The sequence below is a fragment of the Oncorhynchus keta genome, chromosome 28, assembly GCF_023373465.1.
Source record: "Oncorhynchus keta strain PuntledgeMale-10-30-2019 chromosome 28, Oket_V2, whole genome shotgun sequence".
NCBI classification, from domain to species: domain Eukaryota; kingdom Metazoa; phylum Chordata; class Actinopteri; order Salmoniformes; family Salmonidae; genus Oncorhynchus; species Oncorhynchus keta.
In genome coordinates this window covers 67,558,768-67,581,974 of record NC_068448.1, presented here as the reverse complement: position 1 = coordinate 67,581,974, position 23,207 = coordinate 67,558,768, and the positions used below count along the sequence as shown (strand labels likewise).

Below are 23,207 nucleotides of genomic sequence, written 5' to 3'. Positions count from 1 at the left end.
CTTGGACATCTATATCTTTGGTTTTCTAATATATATCCCAATGGATTTCCAGTATCAGGAAAGTATATACCAGACTTCTAAGGAATGCTATGTGTGAAGATAGGAGAATGTTGTTTAAAACAATCACTCTTCCTAGGCATTCCGATGGGGGTAGGGACAGATGTAAAGGTTCTAGAACACTAGCTGGAAAGGTCAGAGTTTATGGTAATGGTCTAATTTATGGGGGCAAACATTTTAACAACATTGTTCTATTGATGTTTCAGATATAGAAGATAAACACACGAGGTAACATCTCCCCATCCGGAGTGTCCCTACTATTGTGTTCTGTTGCTAATGATTTCAGGCGCTAGCTAGGGGACGTTTTATCCTACTTTGACATTAAAAATGAAATCGATTAGGACAAATTAGGCATCCAATATTAATCTTGCTCTTTATCCCTGATACTCCCTGCACATTTTCGTTTGATGACCTCATTCAAGAGGAGCTAGACAGCCACTCAAATTACTGTGCGGATGTAATAACCACAGGCCAGAATTGAAATCCTGCATGTATTGCTACAGGGAAGCAATACGGAACACCACCATTTTGTTGCCTTGCTAACATCCCTATGGTGATAGATACTGTACTCCCAGCACAGCTCAAGCTGGTCATTACAAATCCAGAGAATGGAGAACGTTCTAGAAGGGGACAGGTGATATGGAACGGTGAGGGCTGGACAGACAGAATAAGTAACCTAAAATAGCCGTTATCCTTGTCGAACCAATGAGGCGGCTGGCTTGGTGATTTCACTAGCTTTTCAGTCCTTGGTAATGTTTGTGTGGCCTTCTTTGGTGTCTTGGCTCTCCAAACATTCAGCTGTCTCTACCTCTCAGTTCATATGCATGTGTGTGTCTGTGCATGTATATGTGTGTCAATGTGTGGGTGTGCGTTGGACATAATGTGTTGCGCTGGATTACCCCACTCTTCTATCTTGTGCATCTAGTGCTGAGAATACTCAATTGGAAGTCTTTGAAGCATTGGCCCTTGAGGGCCCATGATGGGGGTTAGACTCAGAGTCACTCTCTTGCTCCTCCTGCTGGCTGTGAGGTGCATAGCACATGAAAAATTCAAGAAGAACTGATGTGTTTGTGGATACCCAGGAATACCAGGAGACCCAGGCCACAACGGAATGCCAGGCCGAGATGGACGAGACGGGTTCAGAGGTGACAAGGGAGACCGAGGTAAGACAATGGCACAACCTCCTCTGTTAGATAAGTCTCAATTGAAATCAGCTTTTCTGGTCCCATGCTGATACATTTTTGAAAGTTCTTGGTCATTTTATTCATTAAAGGGGAAATCAGTATCACCGGACGAACAGTACAGAGTGGCCCCAAAGAAGACAAGGGGAGTTGGGTGAGACTGTATTTTATTTTATCATGAAAATACTTTGTACAGTTATCACCACTGGCTTTCTCTGACAAGCAGTATTAACATAATTATATTATCCTTGTATCTGCAGGTACGGCTGGCCTGGCAGGAATAAAGGGAAAATGGGGTGAGAATGGAGAGAAGGGGCCACCGGGGAAGATGGGGCCCCAAGGAGTCTCAGGGCACATGGGTCTCAAGGAGATCAGGTTACCAGAGCGAGGCATCCAAGGGCCCTTGGGACCCCCAGGACGACCAGGTCCGAAGGGAGATCTCGGCCCCCCAGGGTTCAAAGGCAACATTGGTTACGATGGAGAGCAAGGGAATCAGGCGGCGAGACAAGGGACAAGGGGGAGAAGGGGGACACATCCCTCATCCCAAAAAGTGCGTTCTCAGCCGGTTTAACCGAATACACCAAACTCCCACCAGAGAACATGCCGATCAGGTTCGACAAGGTGATCTACAACAGGCAGAACCATTACGACGCACAGACCGGACGGTTCACCTGCGCTCTGGCTGGGGCCTACTACTTCACCTACCACATCACTGTGTTCTCCCGTAATGTAAAAGTAGCATTAGTGAGAAACAGGTTGAAGGATAACTACACGAGCAGTGAGTAGTTATCCACATTATGGATAACTACACGAGCAGTGAGTAGTTATCCACATTATGGATAACTACACGAGCAGTGAGTAGTTATCCACATTATGGATAACTACACGAGCAGTGAGGACCAGGCAGCAGGCGGGGCTGTCCTGCACCTGGAGAAGGGGGACAAAGTGTGGCTGCAGGTGGTTGGAGGAGAGCTCTTTAACGGGCTGTTTGCTGATGAAGATGATGATACAACCTTCTCTGGGTTCCTGCTCTTCGGTGCAGATTAGGCCCACATGACTCAGTGAATTTGCTCATGGGATGTTACATGGGAAATTATTACCACCTGTTATAGATGAATGTAATAGCCTACAGTAATAAAACATGTTTTAATCAAATATGAATATAAATTACGTTTTTGTAATATTTTTATGCTACAGCTGATATAGCCTATTATTTAAGATCATATCTCCTCCTCACCAATCTGACAGATTTCATGTGACAAGTGTTATTGTATCTTGTTTTGATTTCAATACCATAATATACAATGTAAAATCCCATTGACTGTCTTTAATTTACTACTCCTGTGTACAATGTAATATGTTGGCTACAATATTCATAAATCAATGTGTGGCAATAGGCTGTATCAGCTAGTGCAATGTCATGACTTCCTGGGTGCGGGAATGATCAGAAAACAGGATGAGCTTCGCAATACCACAAACTGGAAGATTATGTAATTGTTTTAAAGGCATTCCAAATGTTGGTGCCAGAAATGACGTCCAAAGACGTTAGCACTTATATATATAATACACGGCTGTTTTTTCTCAATGGAGCGCAACCTGCTATGGGCGTGCTTTACTGCAGTGTTCACGTTCTGTTTAACTTGGCTCTCGGCGGTGAGGGCCTCTTGCGGTCAGACCACAAAATAATCAGTGCAAAACGTCCTTTGAGTCAATGTGGAACTCAAACTCCGCCCCCAAGCAATCACTGCAACAAGTGCACCGAAGCCGTCCAGTAACGACAGCTCGAGCTTCAAAGAATCGACCAGCCTCTCACACTTGAGTACCAACGGATTTCTGAGTTTGTTTGAACCACTTTTATCATTTATCCACTGGCATACCCAACGGCAGATGCTTACTTGCCCGAAACCTTTCACAATTGAGTTTTCCGTTTTGTGAATATTTTAGAACTTCCCAGGTTGCTAACTAATGTTAGCCTACTGTTTCATGTTGCAAGGAGCGAAGTTAGCCATTTGTCTCGACATCTTGCAAGCCAGTTTAACCAGCAGCAGTAGCCTGCTACTTCCGACATGTTTTCGTGTGTAATCATCGATTGCATGAACCAGCAGACCTTTGGACTTAAGTAGCTAGCTTGCTAACTAACCATTTTAGTAAAACGTTGACCGAGGATGGCTAACTAATCAACAAAAACAGCTGCTACTCTGTTGATGACAAATATCGGTGGCACAGAACAACACGAGTATGAGAAGGGTAAGCAAATGTGACCAACTTGCAGTTCAATGCCATATCAATTGTTCAATTGTAAAAAATGTATGGCTTACATCAAACTGGTTAACTATTTTTATTTTTAGGATTTAAATGTGTCATTCAGTTTATTGATCAAATTCGTTTGGGTTCTAGCATTGGTTTGTTTCTGTAACGTTAACGAAGAAAATAGGGGGGTTGTTGTAGTGCATTACTCCCCCGGTTGTTATAGTGATGTGGGGGATGCCAGGCACTTCTATAGAGGTGGAGAGGAGGGGTGGGGGCTCGGTCAACTACAAAGTAAGAGGTTTATGGCGAAAACATAAGTTAATTAAAAGCACAAATAAATAAGCACTTTTTCCTCGGGGGTGTTTTGCTGCCTTACGCGGAAGAACTGTAACATAATCGCCTTTAACATGTCATTCTCCAGCTCTTTTTCATTTGAAAAATTCCCTGTTACTTATACTTCCTTTTCAGTATGGATTTGTAACAGTAGTAGATTGTTTCCCACTGAATGACATCTTTGTAGACTCGCAAACCCAACTGTCACGCGCCCGTACACCAGGGAGATGGAACCACAGAACAGTTCGACCTGTATAGATGGAGAGTTTTATTTAACTATGCAAGTCAGGTTCTATCCTGTGTCAGGGGAGAACTCTCATATCTATCTGAACACATCACACAAACTTTGCTTTTTCGTTCCAGTATCCATATATTAACACTGGTATATAGGAGACAGGTTCTGTTTTACACACTTGTAAATCCACCGTGTCACAGCAGTGGGTGGAACTTATATGGATCTTTGTGATTGTCCAACTTTGTTTGAACTTTGCCTCATAAATGCTCATGTCCATGGTCTCAGAGAAGCTTATGGGTAATTCTGTGGGAAAGTCAACCTGAGCATCCACAAGTAAATTTAGTCATTTCCGAATGAAACCATAATTCTTCATATTAAGTTTAGACTTTATTTGAAACCACTAAGTAGGAAATTGTATGAATTTTGACCATTACAAAGTATTGTAGCATACCAAATCTCAAATGCTTTTCAGTCAAACATATTTAATGGCTTTTAGAACTTGCTCAGAGCTTGTTTTTCCACTCACAGCTGTCCCCCAGCTTTAGTTATGAAGATCAGCTGTTAATGAAGCAAGTACAAAACTTCTTGAGCACACCGCAATGCAGAGTGTATGTATACAGCCCTTAGCTGTGGTATTAGAGGTCGACCGTTTAATCGAAATGGGCGATTTAATTAGGGCCGATTTCAAGTTTTCATAACAATCGGAAATCAGTATTTTTGAGCCCCCCGATTTTGATTATTAAAAAAAAAAAAATTACACCTTTTATTTAACTAGGTAAGTCAGTTAAGAACACATTCTTATTTTCAATGACGGCCTAGGAACGGTGGGTTAACTGCCTTGTTCAGGGGCAGAATGTCAGATTTTCACCTTGTCAGCTCGGGGATCCAATCTTGCAACCTTACAGTTAACTAGTCCAATGCAATAACGACCTGCCTCTCTCTCGTTGCACTCCACAAGGAGACTGACTGCCTGTTACGCGAATGTAGTAACATTCAGTATTGTTGTAATTGTCATTATTACAAATAAATAAATAAAAATTGTCCGATTAATCGGTATCGGCGCTGAAAAATCATAATTGGTCGACCTCTACGTGGCATTTTAGCCATATACCACAAGCCCCTGAGGTGTCTTATTACTATTATAAACTGGTTACCAACATAATTGGAACAGTAGAAATAAATGTTTTGTTATACCCGTGGTATACGGTCTGATATACCATGGCTTTCAATATACCACGGCTTTCCAATCAGCATTCAGGAACCAGTTTATTGTATATAGCCCACTCCTGTAGAATGCTGCTACTGTCTTATTAGGTCAGATATGTATGCGTTTAGCATTCCTACATGTCCTAGTGTTCATATTAGCGTTTTGTCCTCTTGAGCTTGGTGTTGGATTTCCCATTCAGTTCTGACAGACCACAGACAGTAGCATATCAGGTGCATGTGTGAACGAGACGGAGAAAGTGGGTGACACCCTCTACCCAATACCTGGCTTCCCACGATCAAGAGGGGGAGGGGCGTGGTCTCGCTCTCGGTATGCCCTCTGTCATAAGTGGTCCTTCTGTAGCTCAGTTGGTAGAGCATGGCGCTTGTAACGCCAGGGTAGTGGGTTCGATTCCCGGGACCACCCATACGTAGAATGTATGCACACATGGACTGTAAGTCGCTTTGGATAAAAGCGTCTGCTAAATGGCATATATTATTATTATTATTATATTATAGAAAAGGAATTGGGTCATTGTGAGATGACTTCAATAAGCAACATGTGCTTATTTAGGAAGGTGCGGTGTTACAGAACATTCAGACAGAAATGGGCTATATTGTGTAGATAAAATAAAAATGGAACTTTGCTACAGAGAATAGTCAGTTGTGTCAGCTGTTCTATACTGGACATTTCTATCGGCAGCATCTTGGAACATTTAGGAGTAGGCTTCTGCTTGTATGCAGGCCTGAGCTAGTCAGATTCCATAAATCAGCCCAAATGGCAAACTGGGCAATAAGAGATTGTGCCGTGTATATAGAGATTAGTGAATCTGCCCTGTGCCAGGCTTAGGATGATTCTTGTGAACAAGCACACAGACAAGGCTGCCCAGTGCCCTATCTTTGGAAATCACTTCCTCAGAATTTAGATGTGATTCTATATAGGCTAAATGATAAAAGATGACTTAAAGACATTTTAACAGTTATAAAGGGCAGACTGTGATGGGAGGAAAGTGAATGATTTTATCTTCCTCTTTCCCTCCCTGATAGTAGCTAGAGCAGTCTACTATATACACAATTATCAGGTGCTCTCTGTGATCTAGATTCCATCGGATTCCTTATATAGATGGCATCCAAAGATATTGTTTTCTGAGTATACTTTATATAGCCTAGAAACACATGGTTCTAAATTCCATATTATGTTACATGGATCCACCAATATGGCAGAATATTTAAATGATCCATTCCAATAAGCTGGAGTCTAGAGTTGTTTTTCATTAGCTGTAGAGTGCAGTACTCCTTCTGGTTGTTAAAACTGATAAGGTTTTTAGGCAAAGGACTGTATTGAAGGTTGGTTTGTTGTTGGTATGGGCTTAAGAAACCGATTGTAATTTTGGTGCGCATAGTAAGGAGTCATGAGTGCATTAAGGTGTGTTCCGCGCCAAATCTTCCTCACAATAGACAAACGGGCTTGTTCTGTTCCGGAAAACCCAGGGTATGACGCAATGTCATCTTGTAGTGTACATCAAACATAGTGATTATAAACGTTGACACTGTGAGTTTTGTGAGTTTTATGATGTGGAAATGTGAAGTGCACATTTGGACTCACGGGTGTTTGGCTTGCTTGTATGACATCAAAGCTGTGTTATTATAATCCTCAACATCTCATCTTTTAAAATTCTCTTCATTTACAACATTTCCTCACCAAGACAACAAAGAACATCTGTCAGTCAAAACTCATACAGCGCTGTGAAGCGCAGAGCCTGAGCTCTGATGTCATTTATGGCATGTTACTGTACAGCCACTGTGCTCCAATTTAGGAGCTTATCAATGCCCAAATCTGCAATTTTTGAACTTTTATATGGGTACGAGTGTAAAGGGTTAATAGATCAATAAGAAAATGTTCCAAACCTCTCTGCTAAAAACAGCTAGTTTTCAGTTTGCTCTTGGCTATGAAGCTATTTCTTTTTGACCATGTTTAATTTAAATCAACCACCATAAGGTACTTAAAAACCTCTTAAGGATTGAACCTTTTTTTCTTCAATTTTCGCCTAAAGTGACATACCCAAATCTAACTGCCTGTAGCTCAGGACCTGAGCAAGGATTTGCATATTCTTTCTTGATATCATTTGAAAGGAAACACTTTGAAGTTTGTGGAAAAGTGAAATGAATGTAGTATAATATAACACATCAGATCTGGTAAAAGATAATACAAAGAATTTTTTTTTTTTTTGTACCATCTTTGAAATGCCAGAGAAAGACCATAATGTATTATTCCAGCCCAGGTGCAATTTAGATTTTGGCCAGTATATGGTAGGAAGGGAATGTGCAAAGTTTTAGACTGATCCAATTAACCATTGCATTTCTGTTCAAAATGTTGTATCAAGACTGCCCAAATGGACCTAATTGGTTTGTTAATACATTTTCAAGTTTATGACTGTGCACTCTCCTCAAACAATAGCATGGTATTATTTCACTGTAAAATGGAGAGTGCAGTTAGATTAACATGAATTTTTCTGCCAATATCACATATGTCTATGTCTAATTGTCTTGTTACTTAGAACCTCATGCTAATCGCATTAGTCTACGTTAGCTCAACCGTCCCGCAGGGGGACCCACCAATCCTGTAGAGGTTTTGTTGCCCAGAAATTTGATTTGATATTAAGATAACGGCTGCATTGGACCTTTAAGGCAAACCAATGAGCACATGGCACACAACGGGGGCAATTAAACAATACTGTGCTCAAAGGAACAATATAACAGGAACAGGAAAAACAGAAAACATCCATAGTGAGGGGGAAAGGTAAGAAATAACTGAACTGATACTAACACGGAATACGACAGGTAGGTTTGTCAGGCTGCCATTTAAAGGCAGAGTGGGTGTGGCAGAAGTCCCGCCTCTAGAACAGGAAGTGGATGGGTTGGTGGGAAAGTATGAGTGGGTGGAATTTCCCAAACTGGTCGAAAGGCTTCCCTGATTCAGACTATACAGTGCCTTCATAAAGTATTCACACCCCTGGACTTTGTCTATATTTTGTTGTTTTACAGCCTAAATTGATCAAATGTAGATGTTTATTTTCTTCAATTTCCTACACACACTACCCCATAATGTCAAAATGGAATCATGTTTTTAAACAAATGAATAGAAAATGAAAAGCTGAAATGTCTTGAGTCAATAAATATTAAAACCTTTTGTTATGGCAAGCCTAAATCATTTCAGGAGTACATTTGCTTAAGTCACAAGTTGTGCACTAGTTGTGCAATAATAAGGTGTAACATCTCTTTACCCCACACATACAACTATCAGTATGGTCCCTCAGTTGAGCAGTGAATTTGAAACAGATTCAACCACAAAGACCAGGGAGGTTTTCCAATGCCTCTTAAGGTAGGGCACCTATTGATAGATTTAAAAAAGGGGTGAAAAAAGACATTGAATGTTCTTTTGTGCACGGTGAAGTTATTACACTTTGGATGGTGTGTCATTACAAAGATAGTGTCCTTTAATGGCTTTGATAGGAGAACTGAGGATGGATCAACAACATTGTAGTTACTCTACAATACTAACCTAATTGACAAAGTGAAAAGAAGGAAGGAAGCCTGTACAGAATTTTAAAAATATATATATATTTTTAAATGCATACTTTTTGTAAAACTGCTAAAAATGTTGCTTGGGGCAAACACAACACATCACTGAGTACCACTCTTCATATTTTCAAGCATGGTTGTGGCTGCATCATGTTATGGGTATGTTTGTCATCGGCAAGGACTACATAGTTTTTTGTGATAAGTAACGAATAGAGCGAAGCACAGGGAAAAGCTGGTTGTCTGCTTTCAGACTGGGAGACAAATTCACATTTCAGCAGGACAATAACCTAAAATTCTAGGCTAAATCTACATTAGTTTCTGAAGGCATTAAGTATTATATATGACCAACTCATAGTGTGTGTTGCTTTTTGACTGTGCCATAGAGGAAACAAGTGCTGTACAGACTGGTAAAGCCCCCTGATTAGTCCTGGGAGAGGAACAAACACATGCTGAAAGGGGCTTGGTGTAGGGAGCCATCTGTGTTTCCTTTAACTCAGAGAAACTCCACTTCTCTTTGGACCACAGAATGGTTAGTTTTACACACGCACACAACCACTCCATGTGTAGTCACTTAGGTCTGTTTTTATTATTTTATTTAACCTTTAACTAGGCAAGTGAGTTAAGAACAAATTCTTATTTACAATGACCCCCTACCGGGGCACAGTGCGTTAACTGCCTTGTTCGGGGGCAGAATGACAGATTTTTACTTTGTCAGCTCTGGGATTCGATCCAGCAATCTTTCAGTTACTGGCCCAATGCTCTAACAATTAGGCTACCTGCCGCCCCTGTTTCATGCCCGATGGTCTCATACGTATCAGCGTGGCTAACATGGAAGGTCTCCTACATACGTATCAGCGTGGCTAACATGGAAGGTCTCCTACATACGTATCAGCGTGGCTAACATGGAATGTCTCCTACATGCGTATCAGCGTGGCTAACATGGAAGCTCTCCTACATACTTATCAGCGTGGCTAACATGGAAGCTCTCCTACATACGTATCAGCGTGGCTAACATGGAAGGTCTCCTACATGCGTATCAGCGTGGCTAACATGGAAGGTCTCCTACATATGTATCAGTGTGGCTAACATGGAAGGTCTCCTACATGCGTATCAGCGTGGCTAACATGGAAGGTCTCCTACATGCGTATCAGCGTGGCTAACATGGAAGGTCTCCTACATGCGTATCAGCGTGGCTAACATGGAAGGTCTCCTACATGCGTATCAGCGTGGCTAACATGGAAGGTCTCCTACATGCGTATCAGCGTGGCTAACATGGAAGGTCTCCTACATGCGTATCAGCGTGGCTAACATGGAAGGTCTCCTACATGCGTATCAGCGTGGCTAACATGGAAGGTCTCCTACATGCGTATCAGCGTGGCTAACATGGAAGGTCTCCTACATGCGTATCAGCGTGGCTAACATGGAAGGTCTCCTACATGCGTATCAGCGTGGCTAACATGGAAGGTCTCCTACATGCGTATCAGCGTGGCTAACATGGAAGGGATACAAAGAATAAACCATTTGCATACTCTCACTAGTTGTCAGTTTTTAGTGTTTTATGAAGTTATTTTTCCTGAACATGTGGTCAGGACAGCACTGATGAGCCTGGCTAGCTAGATTTGATCACTCAGCTAAGCAGACAACCAGTAAAATGAGCAGCTTACCAAAGAATGGCTGTGCTAGTGCTTTTGGCCAATTCTGTCTGGGTCCCATGGCTTAGCTACCAAAATGAGAGAAACCACTAGAGAAGTGGCTTTCCCTTGATATTCTCTGTCTAGACGTCTATTTAGTTTAACTCTCCGCTCATCTCTGCCCAATTAGCTTGAACTCGGCCTGGGGCAGGACATACGTTGGTTCTGTGAAGCTGAATTGGGGGCTGGAGTTCATTAATGATTATATGTTTATGACTCCTTACATAAGGCTGTGACTTCATCAGCCCAAAGGGAAGGGAGTTGATGACCAAGAGAATGCCTGCCTAAGTGCCCGTCCCCCCCGTGTGTGTGGGGGGGCACATGTATACTGAGTTGGCCTTGACGGTGTCTTCTGAAGTATGTGTAAATGTGCATGTCTTTCAGTTTGTGTGACCCCAGCCCTCCTCTCTCTGGGAGTCTAATCTGAGGCTGGCTCCAGCTGGCAGTTGTGTGGGGGGCTACTCTTCTCTCCTCTCTCTTAATTAACTCTGGACCTGAGAGCCAGAGCACCACTAGCTCCCAGGCTTCACCTGCAACCACACAGGAACCCTGACCTGGAAAGGTAACCCCAGAGAACCACTCTCATTCAGCTTCCATATTGTTCAAGCATATCTTAAATGGCCTGCATAGTGCTGTAGTACAGTTTAAGTCAGAAGTTTACATACACTTAGGTTGGAGTCATTAAAACTTGTTTTTCAACCACTCCACAGATTTCTTGTTAAACTATAGTTTTGGCAAGTCGGTTAGAACATCTACTTTGTGCATGACACAAGTAATTTTTCCAACGATTGTTTACAAACTGATTATTTCACTTATAATTCACTGTATGACAATTCCAGTGGGTCAGAAGTTTACATACACTAAGTTGACTGTGCCTTTAAACAGCTTAGAAAATTCCAGAAAATTATGTCATGGCTTTCGAAGCTTCTGATAGGCTAATTGACATCATTTGAGTGAATTGGAGGTGTTCCTGTGGATGTATTTCAAGGCCTACTTTCAAACTCAGTACCTCCTTTGCTTGACATCATGGGAAAATCAAAAGAAATAAGCCAAGACCTCAGATTTTTTATTTTTATTTTTTGAGACCTCCACAAGTCTGGTTCATTCTTGGGAGCAATTTCCAAACGTCTAAAGGTACCATGTTAATCTGTACAAACAATAGTACGCAAGTATAAACACCATGGGACCACGCAGCCGTCATACCGCTCAGGATGGAGACGCATTCTGTTTCCTAGAGATGAAGGTAGTTTGGTGCAAATCAATCCCAGAACAACAGCAAAGGACCTTGTGAAGATGCTGGAGGAAATGGGTACAAAAGTATCTATATCCACAGTAAAACGAGTCCTATATCAACTTAACCTGAAAGGCCGCTCAGCAAGGAAGAAGCCACTGCTCCAAAACGGCCATAAAGCCAGACTACGTTTTGCAAATGGACAATGACCCCAAGCATACATCCAAAGTTGTGGCAAAATGGCTTAAGGACAACAAGGTCAAGGTATTAGAGTGGCCATCACAAAGCACTGACTTCAATCCCACAGAAAATGTGTGGGCAGAACTGAAAAAGCTTGTGCGAGCAAGGAGGCCTACAAACCTGACTCCGTTACACCAGCTCTGTCTGAAGCGTTTGACCCAAGTTAAACAATTTAAAGGCAATGCTACAAAATACTAATTGAGTATATGTAAACCTCGGACCCACTGGGAATGTGATGAAAGAAATAGAAAGCTGAAAAATCATTCTCTCTACTATTATTCTGACATGTCACATTCTTAAAATAAAGTGGGGATCCTAACTGACCTAAAACAGGGAATTTTTACTAGGATTAAATGTCAGGAATTGTCTTTAAATGTAATTGGCTAAGGTGTATGTAAACTTCTGACTTCAACTGTATGTACTAGTTGTACTAAGAGGGTAGAGTAGCACCTAGTACGGTAGGAGGTTCCACTGTCCTACGCAGCTTATTGTGCTGGCCAGGGCAAAACTACACAATAAGTTGGCTGATCTCTAGATTTGAAGTACTGGCAGTAACTCCAACTCCTTTGAAACAGAACCCTATGATGTATCGTGCCAAATAAACAGGTCCCAACTGGGCTGTGGATGTTGGCACCAGGTTGAGAGAGAAGCCATAGGGGTAGTGTGCATTGTGCAAGGTAGTGGAGCGGGTGGTAGAATAGGAAGATAAGGTGAGTATGAGGTAATGCATTGATAGAGGACTGCCTTGGTGTGCCCTTTCAGTGCTAGAGCAGTCTCTTTCATTCCCCAACCTTGTCTTACTTAGGGCTGCCGATATGGACAAAATATCATGTCACGATATTTGTCACATTTTTGGCGGTATTTCATGTTTTTGAATAATACATGTTCTAAATATGCTTTCTCATTAGTTCATGACCCTAGTGGGACAACACATACATTATAAGGGATTTCAATGGGGCTTTCTCAATTTATACTGTTCAATCCAACTCCATACAAAAATCATTTTCAGCATTTATACATTTCTGCATTTCCTTCAATTTTACTATCATTTCCCACACTGTTTCACACAGCATGATCTGGGCAAAAACATCTAGGTCTAGTTAATTGAACTGTTGGAATCATGGACAAATAGTGATTATTCTATGGTTTGAATATAGTGGGTAGCACCTAGAATACATTGTTTGACATGACGACAAATTATTAAACCGGGGAGGAATTATTGACAGGGTGGGAACCAAAGTGTTGGTCAGTGTTTCCTAATTAGAGGTTACATTACATGTTTTAGCCAGCTAGCCAACATATTCATACATCGCATATTCCTCTCTGATAAGATAGCGTTGCACAAACATGCTTATCTAGACCTACACCAGCACTGGTACCAGGCTGTATTAGCTAGCTAGTTACATTTGCTGTCACTCTTAGTACATTTAGCATGTTGGCCAGCTAACTGCCGATTAGCATCAGCGGCTAACACAAATTATTTTAACAAGACCTTGCTAAGAAAAGACAAACTAGCAAACAGTAGTTTACAGACCGTAAGATACACAAACAAATAAGTTAGCGGCATGCAGCAGCAAATGGAGTAAACTATAAAAAACAGACATTATACGTGCCGGAGAATCATTTTGGTAAAAGAGTATGCTAACATCATGTAGTCTACCTCCCACTCTCAGGTGTTAGAGCAGGGTGAGCAACTTTGATGGGGATGGGGCCCACAAAACGATCTGAACTGATGAGGTGTCTTGTGGGTCTGTTTACCCACATCCATACCCACACATGCAGTCAGGCCCTAGCCTTTTGGGGGCCCTAAGCAACATTTTGTTGGGACAGCAGAGAGAGAAGATTCTACACATTTGGCCATGGGGTGTAGAGATTTTACAATTTTTATAACTCATTCCATGTAATTCTACTCATTTTGCCGTAGGGTGGAGAGATGTTTCCAGTTTTAAATATGATATCTGAGTGAGAGTGACTAACAAAATCAATGGGGTCCCCCCAATCGTTCATTCGACCATGATTACTGCAATTTTAGATACTTAGCTAGACTAATTTACCAAACAAACTTTTTTTTCTGAGATGTCAGTGACTGACATTAGAGAGAAACTGCTGATGCACAACCTAATTTTGAAATTGCACCTTGTGTGTTCTACTATTCTAACTCTACAGTAAGTTGAGACCCCAACTGAGTTATTTTATTTTCTATAATGATAATTGTTTTTGGAAATTGGTCCGCGGGCCTACAAAAGGAGGGCCGCGGGCCACCAGTTGCCCATCCCTGTGCTACAGAGAGTGGAAAAGCTCAGTGCAAGTCTGTGCCAGACAAAGGCAGTCAAATCAATCACATTGGGTCCTGAAATTTAGCCACTAAGTCTGTATTTCATTAAAGGTTCAGAGCCACTAAGCTACTGTGAGATCAATTGAGTCACTGTGAAATGGAGAGGAGACTGTGGAGAAATGGAGAGGAGACTGTGGAGAAATGGAGAGGAGACTGTGGAGAAATGGAGAGGAGGGTGTGGAGAAATGGAGAGGAGACTGTGGAGAAATGGAGAGGAGACTGTGGAGAAATGGAGAGGAGACTGTGGAGAAATGGAGAGGAGGGTGTGGAGAAATGGAGAGGAGGGTGTGGAGAAATGGAGAGGAGGGTGTGGAGAAATGGAGAGGAGGGTGTGGAGAAATGGAGAGGAGGGTGTGGAGAAATGGAGAGGAGGGTGTGGAGAAATGGAGAGGGGGTGGAGAGTGTGGGGAGAAATGGAGAGTGGAGTGTGTGTGTGTAGAGAAATGGAGAGTGGAGTGTGGGGTGTAGAGAAATGGAGTGTGGAAAAATGAAGTGGAGTTTGGAAAAATGAAGTGGAGGGTGGAGTGTAGAGAAATGGAGAGTGGAGTGTAGAGAAGTGGGGAGAAATGGAGAGGAGTGTGTGTGTGGAGAAATGGAGTGGAGTGTGTGTGGAGAAATGGAGTATGGAGAGGAGTGTGTGTGGAGAAATGGAGTGTGTGGAGAAATGGAGTGTGGGGAGAAATGGAGAGTGTGGGGAGAAATGGAGTGTGGAGAAATGGAGTGTGGGGAGAAATGGAGAGGAGTGTGTGGAGAAATGGAGTGTGGGGAGAAATGGAGTGTGGGGAGAAATGGAGTGTGGGGAGAAATGGAGAGTGGAGTGTGTGTGGAGAAATGGAGTGGAGTGTGTGTGGAGAAATGGAGAGTGGAGTGTGTGTGTGGAGAAATGGAGTGTGGGGTGTAGAGAAATGGAGTGTGGGGTGTAGAGAAATGGAGTGTGGAAAAATGAAGTGGAGTGTAGTGAAATGGAGAGTGGAGTGTAGAGAAATGGAGAGTGGAGTGTAGAGAAGTGGAGTGTAGAGAAGTGGAGTGTAGAGAAGTGGAGAGTGGAGAAGTGGAGTGTATAGAAATGGAGTGTAGAGTGTGGAGTGTGGATAAGTGGAGTGTGGATAAGTGGAGTGTGGATAAGTGGAGTGTGGATAAGTGGAGTGTGGATAAGTGGAGTGTGGATAAGTGGAGTGTGGATAAGTGGAGTGTGGATAAGTGGAGTGTGGATAAGTGGAGTGTGGAGTGTATAAAAATGGAGTGTGTGGAGAAGTGGAGTGTAGAGAAGTGGAGTGTAGAGAAGTGGAGTGTAGAGAAGTGGAGTGTAGAGAAGTGGAGTGTAGAGAAGTGGAGTGTAGAGAAATGGAGTGTGGAGTGGGGAGAAATTGAGAGTGTGGGGAGAAACGGAGTGTGGAGAGTGTAGAGAAATGGAGTGTGGAGAGTGTAGAGAAATGGAGTGTGGAGAGTGTAGAGAAGTGGAGTGTGTAGAGAAGTGGAGTGTAGAGAAGTGGAGTGTAGAGAAGTGGAGTGTAGAGAGAGGGGGAGAGCGAAGGGGCGTGGGAGAGGATTGAGTGTGGAGTGGGAGTGTGTGTGTGGAGTGGGAGTGTGTGTGTGGAGAGGGAGTGTGTGTGTGGAGAGGGAGTGTGTGTGGAGAGGGAGTGTGTGTGGAGAGGGAGTGTGTGTGTGTGGAGAGGGAGTGTGTGTGTGTGGAGAGGGAGTGAAGTAGAGTGGAGTGTGAGTTGAGAGGGAGTGTGTGGAGTGAAGGGGAGCGGGAGAGGAGTGAAGTGAAGTGGAGCGGGAGTGAAGGGGAGCGGGAGAGTGAAGTGGAGCGGAAGTGGAGTGAAGTGGAGCGGGAGCGTGTGGAGCGGGAGTGAAGGGGAGAGGAGTGAAGTGGAGCGGGAGTGAAGGGGAGAGGAGTGAAGTGGAGCGGGGGAGGAGTGAAGTGGAGCGGGAGAGGAGTGAGTGAAGTGGGGCGTGGAGAGGGAGGGAGAGGAGTGAATTAGAGGGAGGGAGAGGAGTGAAGTAGAGGGAGGGAGAGGAGTGAAGTAGAGGGAGGGAGGAGAGTCAAGTGGAGAGAGTCAAGTGGAGAGAGAGTGAGACACGAGTAGGGGGGAGAGAGATGTGGACGGGGAGGGAGGTAGGTAGAGTGAGGCAAACCGATGTAGAGAGCGTGTGGAGAGTGGGAGAGGGAATGAGTGTGGAGAGGGAATGAGTGTGGAGAGGGAATGAGTGTGGAGAGGGAATGAGTGTGGAGAGGGAATGAGTGTGGAGAGGGAATGAGTGTGGAGAGGGATTGAGTGTGGAGAGGGATTGAGTGTGGAGAGGGATTGAGTGTGGAGAGGGATTGAGTGTGGAGAGGGATTGAGTGTGGAGAGGGATTGAGAGGGAGGGAGAGGGAATTAGAGGGAGGAGAGGAGTGAAGTGAGGGAGGGAGAGGAGGAAGTAGAGGGAGGGAGGAGAGTCAAGTGGAGAGAGTCAAGTGGAGAGAGAGTGAGACACGAGTAGGGGGAGAGAGATGTGGACGGGAGGAGGTAGGTAGAGGAGGCAAACCGATGTAGAGAGCGTGTGGAGAGGGAGAGGGAATGAGTGTGGAGAGGGAATGAGTGTGGAGAGGGAATGAGTGTGGAGAGGGAATGAGTGTGGAGAGGGAATGAGTGTGGAGAGGGAATGAGTGTGGAGAGGGATTGAGTGTGGAGAGGGATTGAGTGTGGAGAGGGATTGAGTGTGGAGAGGGATTGAGTGTGGAGAGGGATTGAGTGTGGAGAGGGATTGAGTGTAGAGAGGGATTGAGTGTGGAGAGGGAGTGTGTGGAGAGGGAGGGAGGGAGTGTGTGTGGAGAGGGAGGGAGGGAGTGTGTGTGAAGTGGAGAGGGAGCGGAGGAAGTGGAGCGGGAGAGGCGGGAGTGGAGAGGGAGGAGGGAGGAGGGAGGGAGAGGAGTGAAGTGGAGAGAGGGAGAGGAGTGAAGTAGCGGGAGGGAGAGGAGTCAAGTGGCGAGAGAGTGAGACACGAGTAGGGGGGAGAGAGATGTGGACGGGGAGGGAGGTAGGTAGAGTGAGGCAAACCGATGTAGAGAGCGTTAAACTGCACAGATCCCAGGATGGAAGCACAGGCAGGGGTCACACCAGCTTTCCCACTCTCCATCGGCCAAATCTGGAGAAAATGGGCAATTTGTGGCATTAATCACAATGGATTAGTGATTCTCATTGCTTAGTCATGCTCACAAAGCCTTTCATCGAAGACTGGCCTGCATTAACCTCTGCGCTCACGCACACACACTCATCCCTGCACTGGGGCCTACTGCTCCTTGCCCATAGAAAATATATATTGCCAAGGAGATTCACATGGCATCCCACAGTGAGAGACACGCGATATCTTTCTCTCATCCTCTCTCACTCAAAGCTGAGAAACACATGCTGTAGAGACAAAGCAGAGGAATCTCATGCCCTCTCTTTTTCTTGCACTCACATACACACTAAGGTTTAGGTTACTGTAAGAGATTCAATTCACTCTTCACAGCAACATGCCGTTCGCACACTCATAAATGCATAGTATTATTGGCTAAACATTATACTGACCGTGGCACTCGTTCTTCATTTGTCGGAACAGATAATTAGTCCTTCTTTACATCTGTTACTTGAATAATGTGTATTTTCTCTGTTTCTCTGAATGACATTCTGAATTTGCAGTGTGTTTTTGTGTGCCTCTGGTGTAAAATACTTAATGAAAGGTCTTTAGAGTTGACGGTGTACACCTGCTGTCTTGTTCCACATTGAGGGCTGTGTGTAAGGAGACTGCAGGTAGGCTCGCGGTTAAGAGCACTGGGCCAGTAGCCGAAAGGTCGTTGGTTTGAATCCCCAAGCTGACTAGGTTTGGGGGAATTCTGTCTGTGTCCTTGGGCAAGGCACTCTTAACCCTAATTGCCCCTTTAAGTGGCTCTGAATAAGACCTGTTTTAGATCTGCTAAATGACGTTAATATAAAAGGCCTAGTGTTAATGCTAGTTAAAGGCTACTGGTAATAGGGGGCTAACCTGCTCTTATTTTCACTGTGTTTAGCATTGTAATAAGGGATAATAAAACATTGAAATCGAAGTGTCTTCAAGGACACTGTACATAGTAAGTGATAAAACAATGATATAACATGTCTATTGTTTCTTTAGGCATGGCAGAGCGATGGAACCCCGTCCACCAGCGAGGACTCTCTCTCCTACCGCCGTGGCTCCACATCCGACCCTGACCTTCGACCTCCAGCCCGACCCCGACCCCTCAGCGACCTTTACCCCTTGAAAGCTCATGTTACGGTGGCAGTGCCCCCGTCTCTGCTGACTGGGTGTGATGCTCAGGTACAGCCCATGACCTGTGACTTTAACAGTGAAGAGAGTAGACTGAATGGGTCCAACACAGCCACCTGGTCCAGCCCTGTGATAGGCCACCCCTCCAGGATCATGAGGCTCTTCTCTACCCAGAAGAAGTGCACTGTTCCTGGGGACAGTCAGGGCTCTACCAGGCCCCTCTCCTTCCAGGGTCCTCCATCCAGTGCCGGGGTCCCACAGGTTTGGCCAGGCCTGTCAGGGCTGACCGTCATGGGCTCCTTTAAGAAGCTACGCTCCTCAGTGCTCCAGGGTATCCAGAACCGAGGGACAGCCAATCAGGATGACGAGTACACCTCAGCAGCCATCCAGAGTGGAGATAATGTAATGGTCACAACCAATCAGAGCCCAAGACTTAGATGTGGAAAGGGCTATAGAGTCTCCAATGGGGTGTCTATTGGCCAACAGATTGCTGGGTTGAGCCCTTATGGTTCTGACAATGAAGATGAGGAGGAAGTAGTAGATGAGGAAGATGGACTACAGAGAAACACATGGTTCTCCAGGAGTATCCGGAGAGCGTACGGGGCGGGGCGCATCTCACTGCTGGATGCTGGGGAGGGGAAACGAGGGGAGGGTCCAGGACTGGGGGTTTCAACCAATCAGAGGCCAGATTCAGGCTCCGGTTCAGTGTCAGAGGTGAACCTCCATTTGGAGGAGAGTGTGAATGAAAACGTGAATGCGCTAAGCAGACTGAGCAAGAGTGCAGACAACCTACACCTCTTCAAGGGCCCTTTCAGACACAAAGTCCCCTGTCCCTCTCCTCAGACAGACTCCCTGGGTGCCAATGGGGACTCCAGCATCCAGAGAACAGCCAGTGCCTCATCCGGTGACCTTAGGGACCGCAGCCAGAGCCCTGTTCGCTTTAGGAGTCCAGTGGGGGCCAAGGGCCACATGTTGAAGCTAGTGGGCAGTATAACTGACCTGACCGTGAGACGCAGACCTAACCCGCCTCCTGTCACCTCCCCGGGCTCCCCCGTGACCCCCTTGTCACCCCTCAGCCGTCTCCATGATGACTACTCACGCCGCACGCCCTGCCTGCCCGCCAGCGACCGCCAACGCCGGCCCTCGCCCGCCAGAACGAGAGCTGCAGCGGAGAGGAAGAGGAATAGCACTTCAGTACGACTGGAACACACGCCTACCATCCACCCCCAGCCCCAGTCTGAGTACCACCCAGCCCTATTCCCCATAGAGCCCCAGGAGGGACCAGACCATGTCTTCGCTTTTCCCAGCATTAACCAGCCTTTCACTACAACCTCATTTTCCCTGAGTGCTCGTGCTCAGAGGAGCAGCCTGTGTGAGGGGGACAGGCCTCAGGAGAGACAGGGAGATGGGTGGAGAGCACGGTGTGATTCCGCTCCACACCCCCAGCGGGAGCCCTGTGGGAGTCACAGCAAACACCAGCCAGACGTCAACGCAGAGGGAAAGACGGAACCAAAGCAGGTAAGAGAATACTTTGATAGTCCAAAATGCTACACTGGCTCTGTCCTGTAGTGCTTTGGAATGGCTTGCCTACTGATCTGAAAGGTGTTATCAGGTGAAAGTGATGTGCTTGGTAGTGACCCCATCCTCTACATATTGTTGTTGATCAGCGGGCTCAAAGGGAACAGTGATTTGATCATAGAAAGCTTGTGGATTTATATTAAGAAGTAAAGTGGAAACACTGTCGTTGTCAACCATCTTTGTTATAGTGTCACCATAATATTTGAATTGAGGAAGTGTGATCATAGTCATTAGGATATGTTGGCAACCCGCAATATGTCCTGAATGCCCCCCAGCCTTCAGGTGGGAGCTGAACAGTATGTTCTGAATGCCCCCCAGCCTTCAGGTGGGAGCTAAACAGTATGTTCTGAATGCCCCCCAGCCTTCAGATGGGAGCTGAACAGTATGTTCTGAATGCCCCCCAGCCTTCAGGTGGGAGCTGAACAGTATGTTCTGAATGCCCCCCAGCCTTCAGGTGGGAGCTGAACAGTATGTTCTGAATGCCCCCCAGCCTTCAGGTGGGAGCTAAACAGTATGTTCTGAATGCCCCCCAGCCTTCAGGTGGGAGCTGAACAGTATGTTCTGAATGCCACCCAGCCTTCAGGTGGGAGCTAAACAGTATGTTCTGAATGCCCCCCAGCCTTCAGGTGGGAGATGAACAGTATGTTCTGAATGCCCCCCAGCCTTCAGATGGGAGCTGAACAGTATGTTCTGAATGCCCCCCAGCCTTCAGATGGGAGCTGAACAGTATGTTCTGAATGCCCCCCAGCCTTCAGGTGGGAGATGAACAGTATGTTCTGAATGCCCCCCAGCCTTCAGGTGGGAGATGAACAGTATGTTCTGAATGCCCCCCAGCCTTCAGGTGGGAGATGAACAGTATGTTCTGAATGCCCCCCAGCCTTCAGGTGGGAGATGAACAGTATGTTCTGAATGCCCCCCAGCCTTCAGGTGGAGGCTGAACAGTATGTTCTGAATGCCCCCCAGCCTTTCAGGTGGGAGATGAACAGTATGTTCTGAATGCCCCCCAGCCTTCAGGTGGGAGCTAAACAGTATGTCCTGAATGCCCCCCAGCCTTCAGGTGGGAGCTAAACAGTATGTTCTGAATGCCCCCCAGCCTTCAGGTGGGAGATGAACAGTATGTTCTGAATGCCCCCCAGCCTTCAGATGGGAGCTGAACAGTATGTTCTGAATGCCCCCCAGCCTTCAGATGGGAGCTGAACAGTATGTTCTGAATGCCCCCCAGCCTTCAGGTGGGAGATGAACAGTATGTTCTGAATGCCCCCCAGCCTTCAGGTGGGAGATGAACAGTATGTTCTGAATGCCCCCCAGCCTTCAGGTGGGAGATGAACAGTATGTTCTGAATGCCCCCCAGCCTTCAGGTGGGAGATGAACAGTATGTTCTGAATGCCCCCCAGCCTTCAGGTGGAGGCTGAACAGTATGTTCTGAATGCCCCCCAGCCTTTCAGGTGGGAGATGAACAGTATGTTCTGAATGCCCCCAGCCTTCAGGTGGGAGCTAAACAGTATGTCCTGAATGCCCCCAGCCTTCAGGTGGGAGTATATGTTCTGAATGCCCCCAGCCTTCAGGTGGGAGATGAACAGTATGTTCTGAATGCCCCCAGCCTTCAGGTGGGAGATGAACAGTATGTTATGAATGCCCCCAGCCTTCAGGTGGGAGATGAACAGTATGTTATGAATGCCCCCAGCCTTCAGGTGGGAGCTGAACAGTATGTTCTGAATGCCCCCAGCCTTCAGGTGGGAGCTGAACAGTATGTTCTGAATGCCCCCAGCCTTCAGGTGGGAGCTGAACAGTATGTTCTGAATGCCCCCAGCCTTCAGGTGGGAGATGAACAGTATGTTCTGAATGCCCCCAGCCTTCAGGTGGGAGCTGAACAGTATGTCCTGAATGCCCCCAGCCTTCAGGTGGGAGCTAAACAGTATGTCCTGAATGCCCCCAGCCTTCAGGTGGGAGCTAAACAGTATGTCCTGAATGCCCCCAGCCTTCAGGTGGGAGCTAAACGATGGAATGCCCCCAGCCTTCAGATGGGAGCTAAACGGTATGTCCTGAATGCCCCCCAGCCTTCAGATGGGAGCTAAACAGTATGTCCTGAATGCCCCCAGCCTTCAGATGGGAGCTAAACAGTATGTCCTGAATGCCCCCAGCCTTCAGATGGGAGCTAAACAGTATGTCCTGAATGCCCCCAGCCTTCAGATGGGAGCTAAACAGTATGTCCTGAATGCCCCCAGCCTTCAGATGGGAGCTAAACAGTATGTCCTGAATGCCCCCAGCCTTCAGATGGGAGCTAAACAGTATGTCCTGAATGCCCCCCAGCCTTCAGATGGGAGCTAAACAGTATGTCCTGAATGCCCCCCAGCCTTCAGATGGGAGCTAAACAGTATGTCCTGAATGCCCCCCAGCCTTCAGATGGGAGCTAAACAGTATGTCCTGAATGCCCCCCAGCCTTCAGATGGGAGCTAAACAGTATGTCCTGAATGCCCCCCAGCCTTCAGATGGGAGCTAAACAGTATGTCCTGAATGCCCCCAGCCTTCAGATGGGAGCTAAACAGTATGTCCTGAATGCCCCCCAGCCTTCAGATGGGAGCTAAACAGTATGTCCTGAATGCCCCCCAGCCTTCAGATGGGAGCTAAACAGTATGTCCTGAATGCCCCCCAGCCTTCAGATGGGAGCTAAACAGTATGTCCTGAATGCCCCCCAGCCTTCAGATGGGAGCTAAACAGTATGTCCTGAATGCCCCCCAGCCTTCAGATGGGAGCTAAACAGTGCACTTGAGATGTATTTTAAAGCTACTGGATGAAAAAGTTGTAATTTCCCAACATTTAGGTCAGTTGTATGCTGCTGCTTTGTGATCTATTAACAGCAAGGGTTCCATTAAATAGGCATCATATTTTTGACTGATGCATTTGGCAATATTCAATTCATACACAAAACATATAAACAAAAGTATTCACTGTGAAAGTGAATACATGCAGGCCATTCATATATAGCTTATGCGCAGCACTTTGTTGAAGTTATTGTTTT

The 23,207-nt window shown here is 45.6% G+C and overlaps 2 protein-coding genes across 3 annotated transcripts in view; both read left to right on the top strand.

The window, feature by feature from the left end:
• Positions 1-937: 937 nt before the first annotated feature.
• Positions 938-2,285, top strand: c1qtnf9 (C1q and TNF related 9). The gene is given in 5 exon segments (XM_052484244.1): positions 938-1,220; positions 1,331-1,385; positions 1,491-1,734; positions 1,737-2,016; positions 2,101-2,285. Coding segments are annotated over 5 exon segments (951 nt in total). The 5' UTR covers positions 938-1,033.
• Positions 2,286-2,898: 613 nt separating this feature from the next.
• Positions 2,899-23,207, top strand: part of spata13 (spermatogenesis associated 13) — a 90,445-nt gene continuing 70,136 nt past the window's right edge. The window contains exons 1-2 of one of the 2 annotated variants that reach the window (XM_035760574.2): positions 2,899-3,485; positions 18,479-20,128. In XM_035760574.2, the coding sequence (XP_035616467.1) occupies positions 3,477-3,485; positions 18,479-20,128 (1,659 nt within the window). In that variant the 5' untranslated portion in view covers positions 2,899-3,476. The remainder of the gene's footprint in view (positions 3,486-18,478; positions 20,129-23,207) is intronic. The other variant, XM_035760573.2, reaches the window with a different exon arrangement.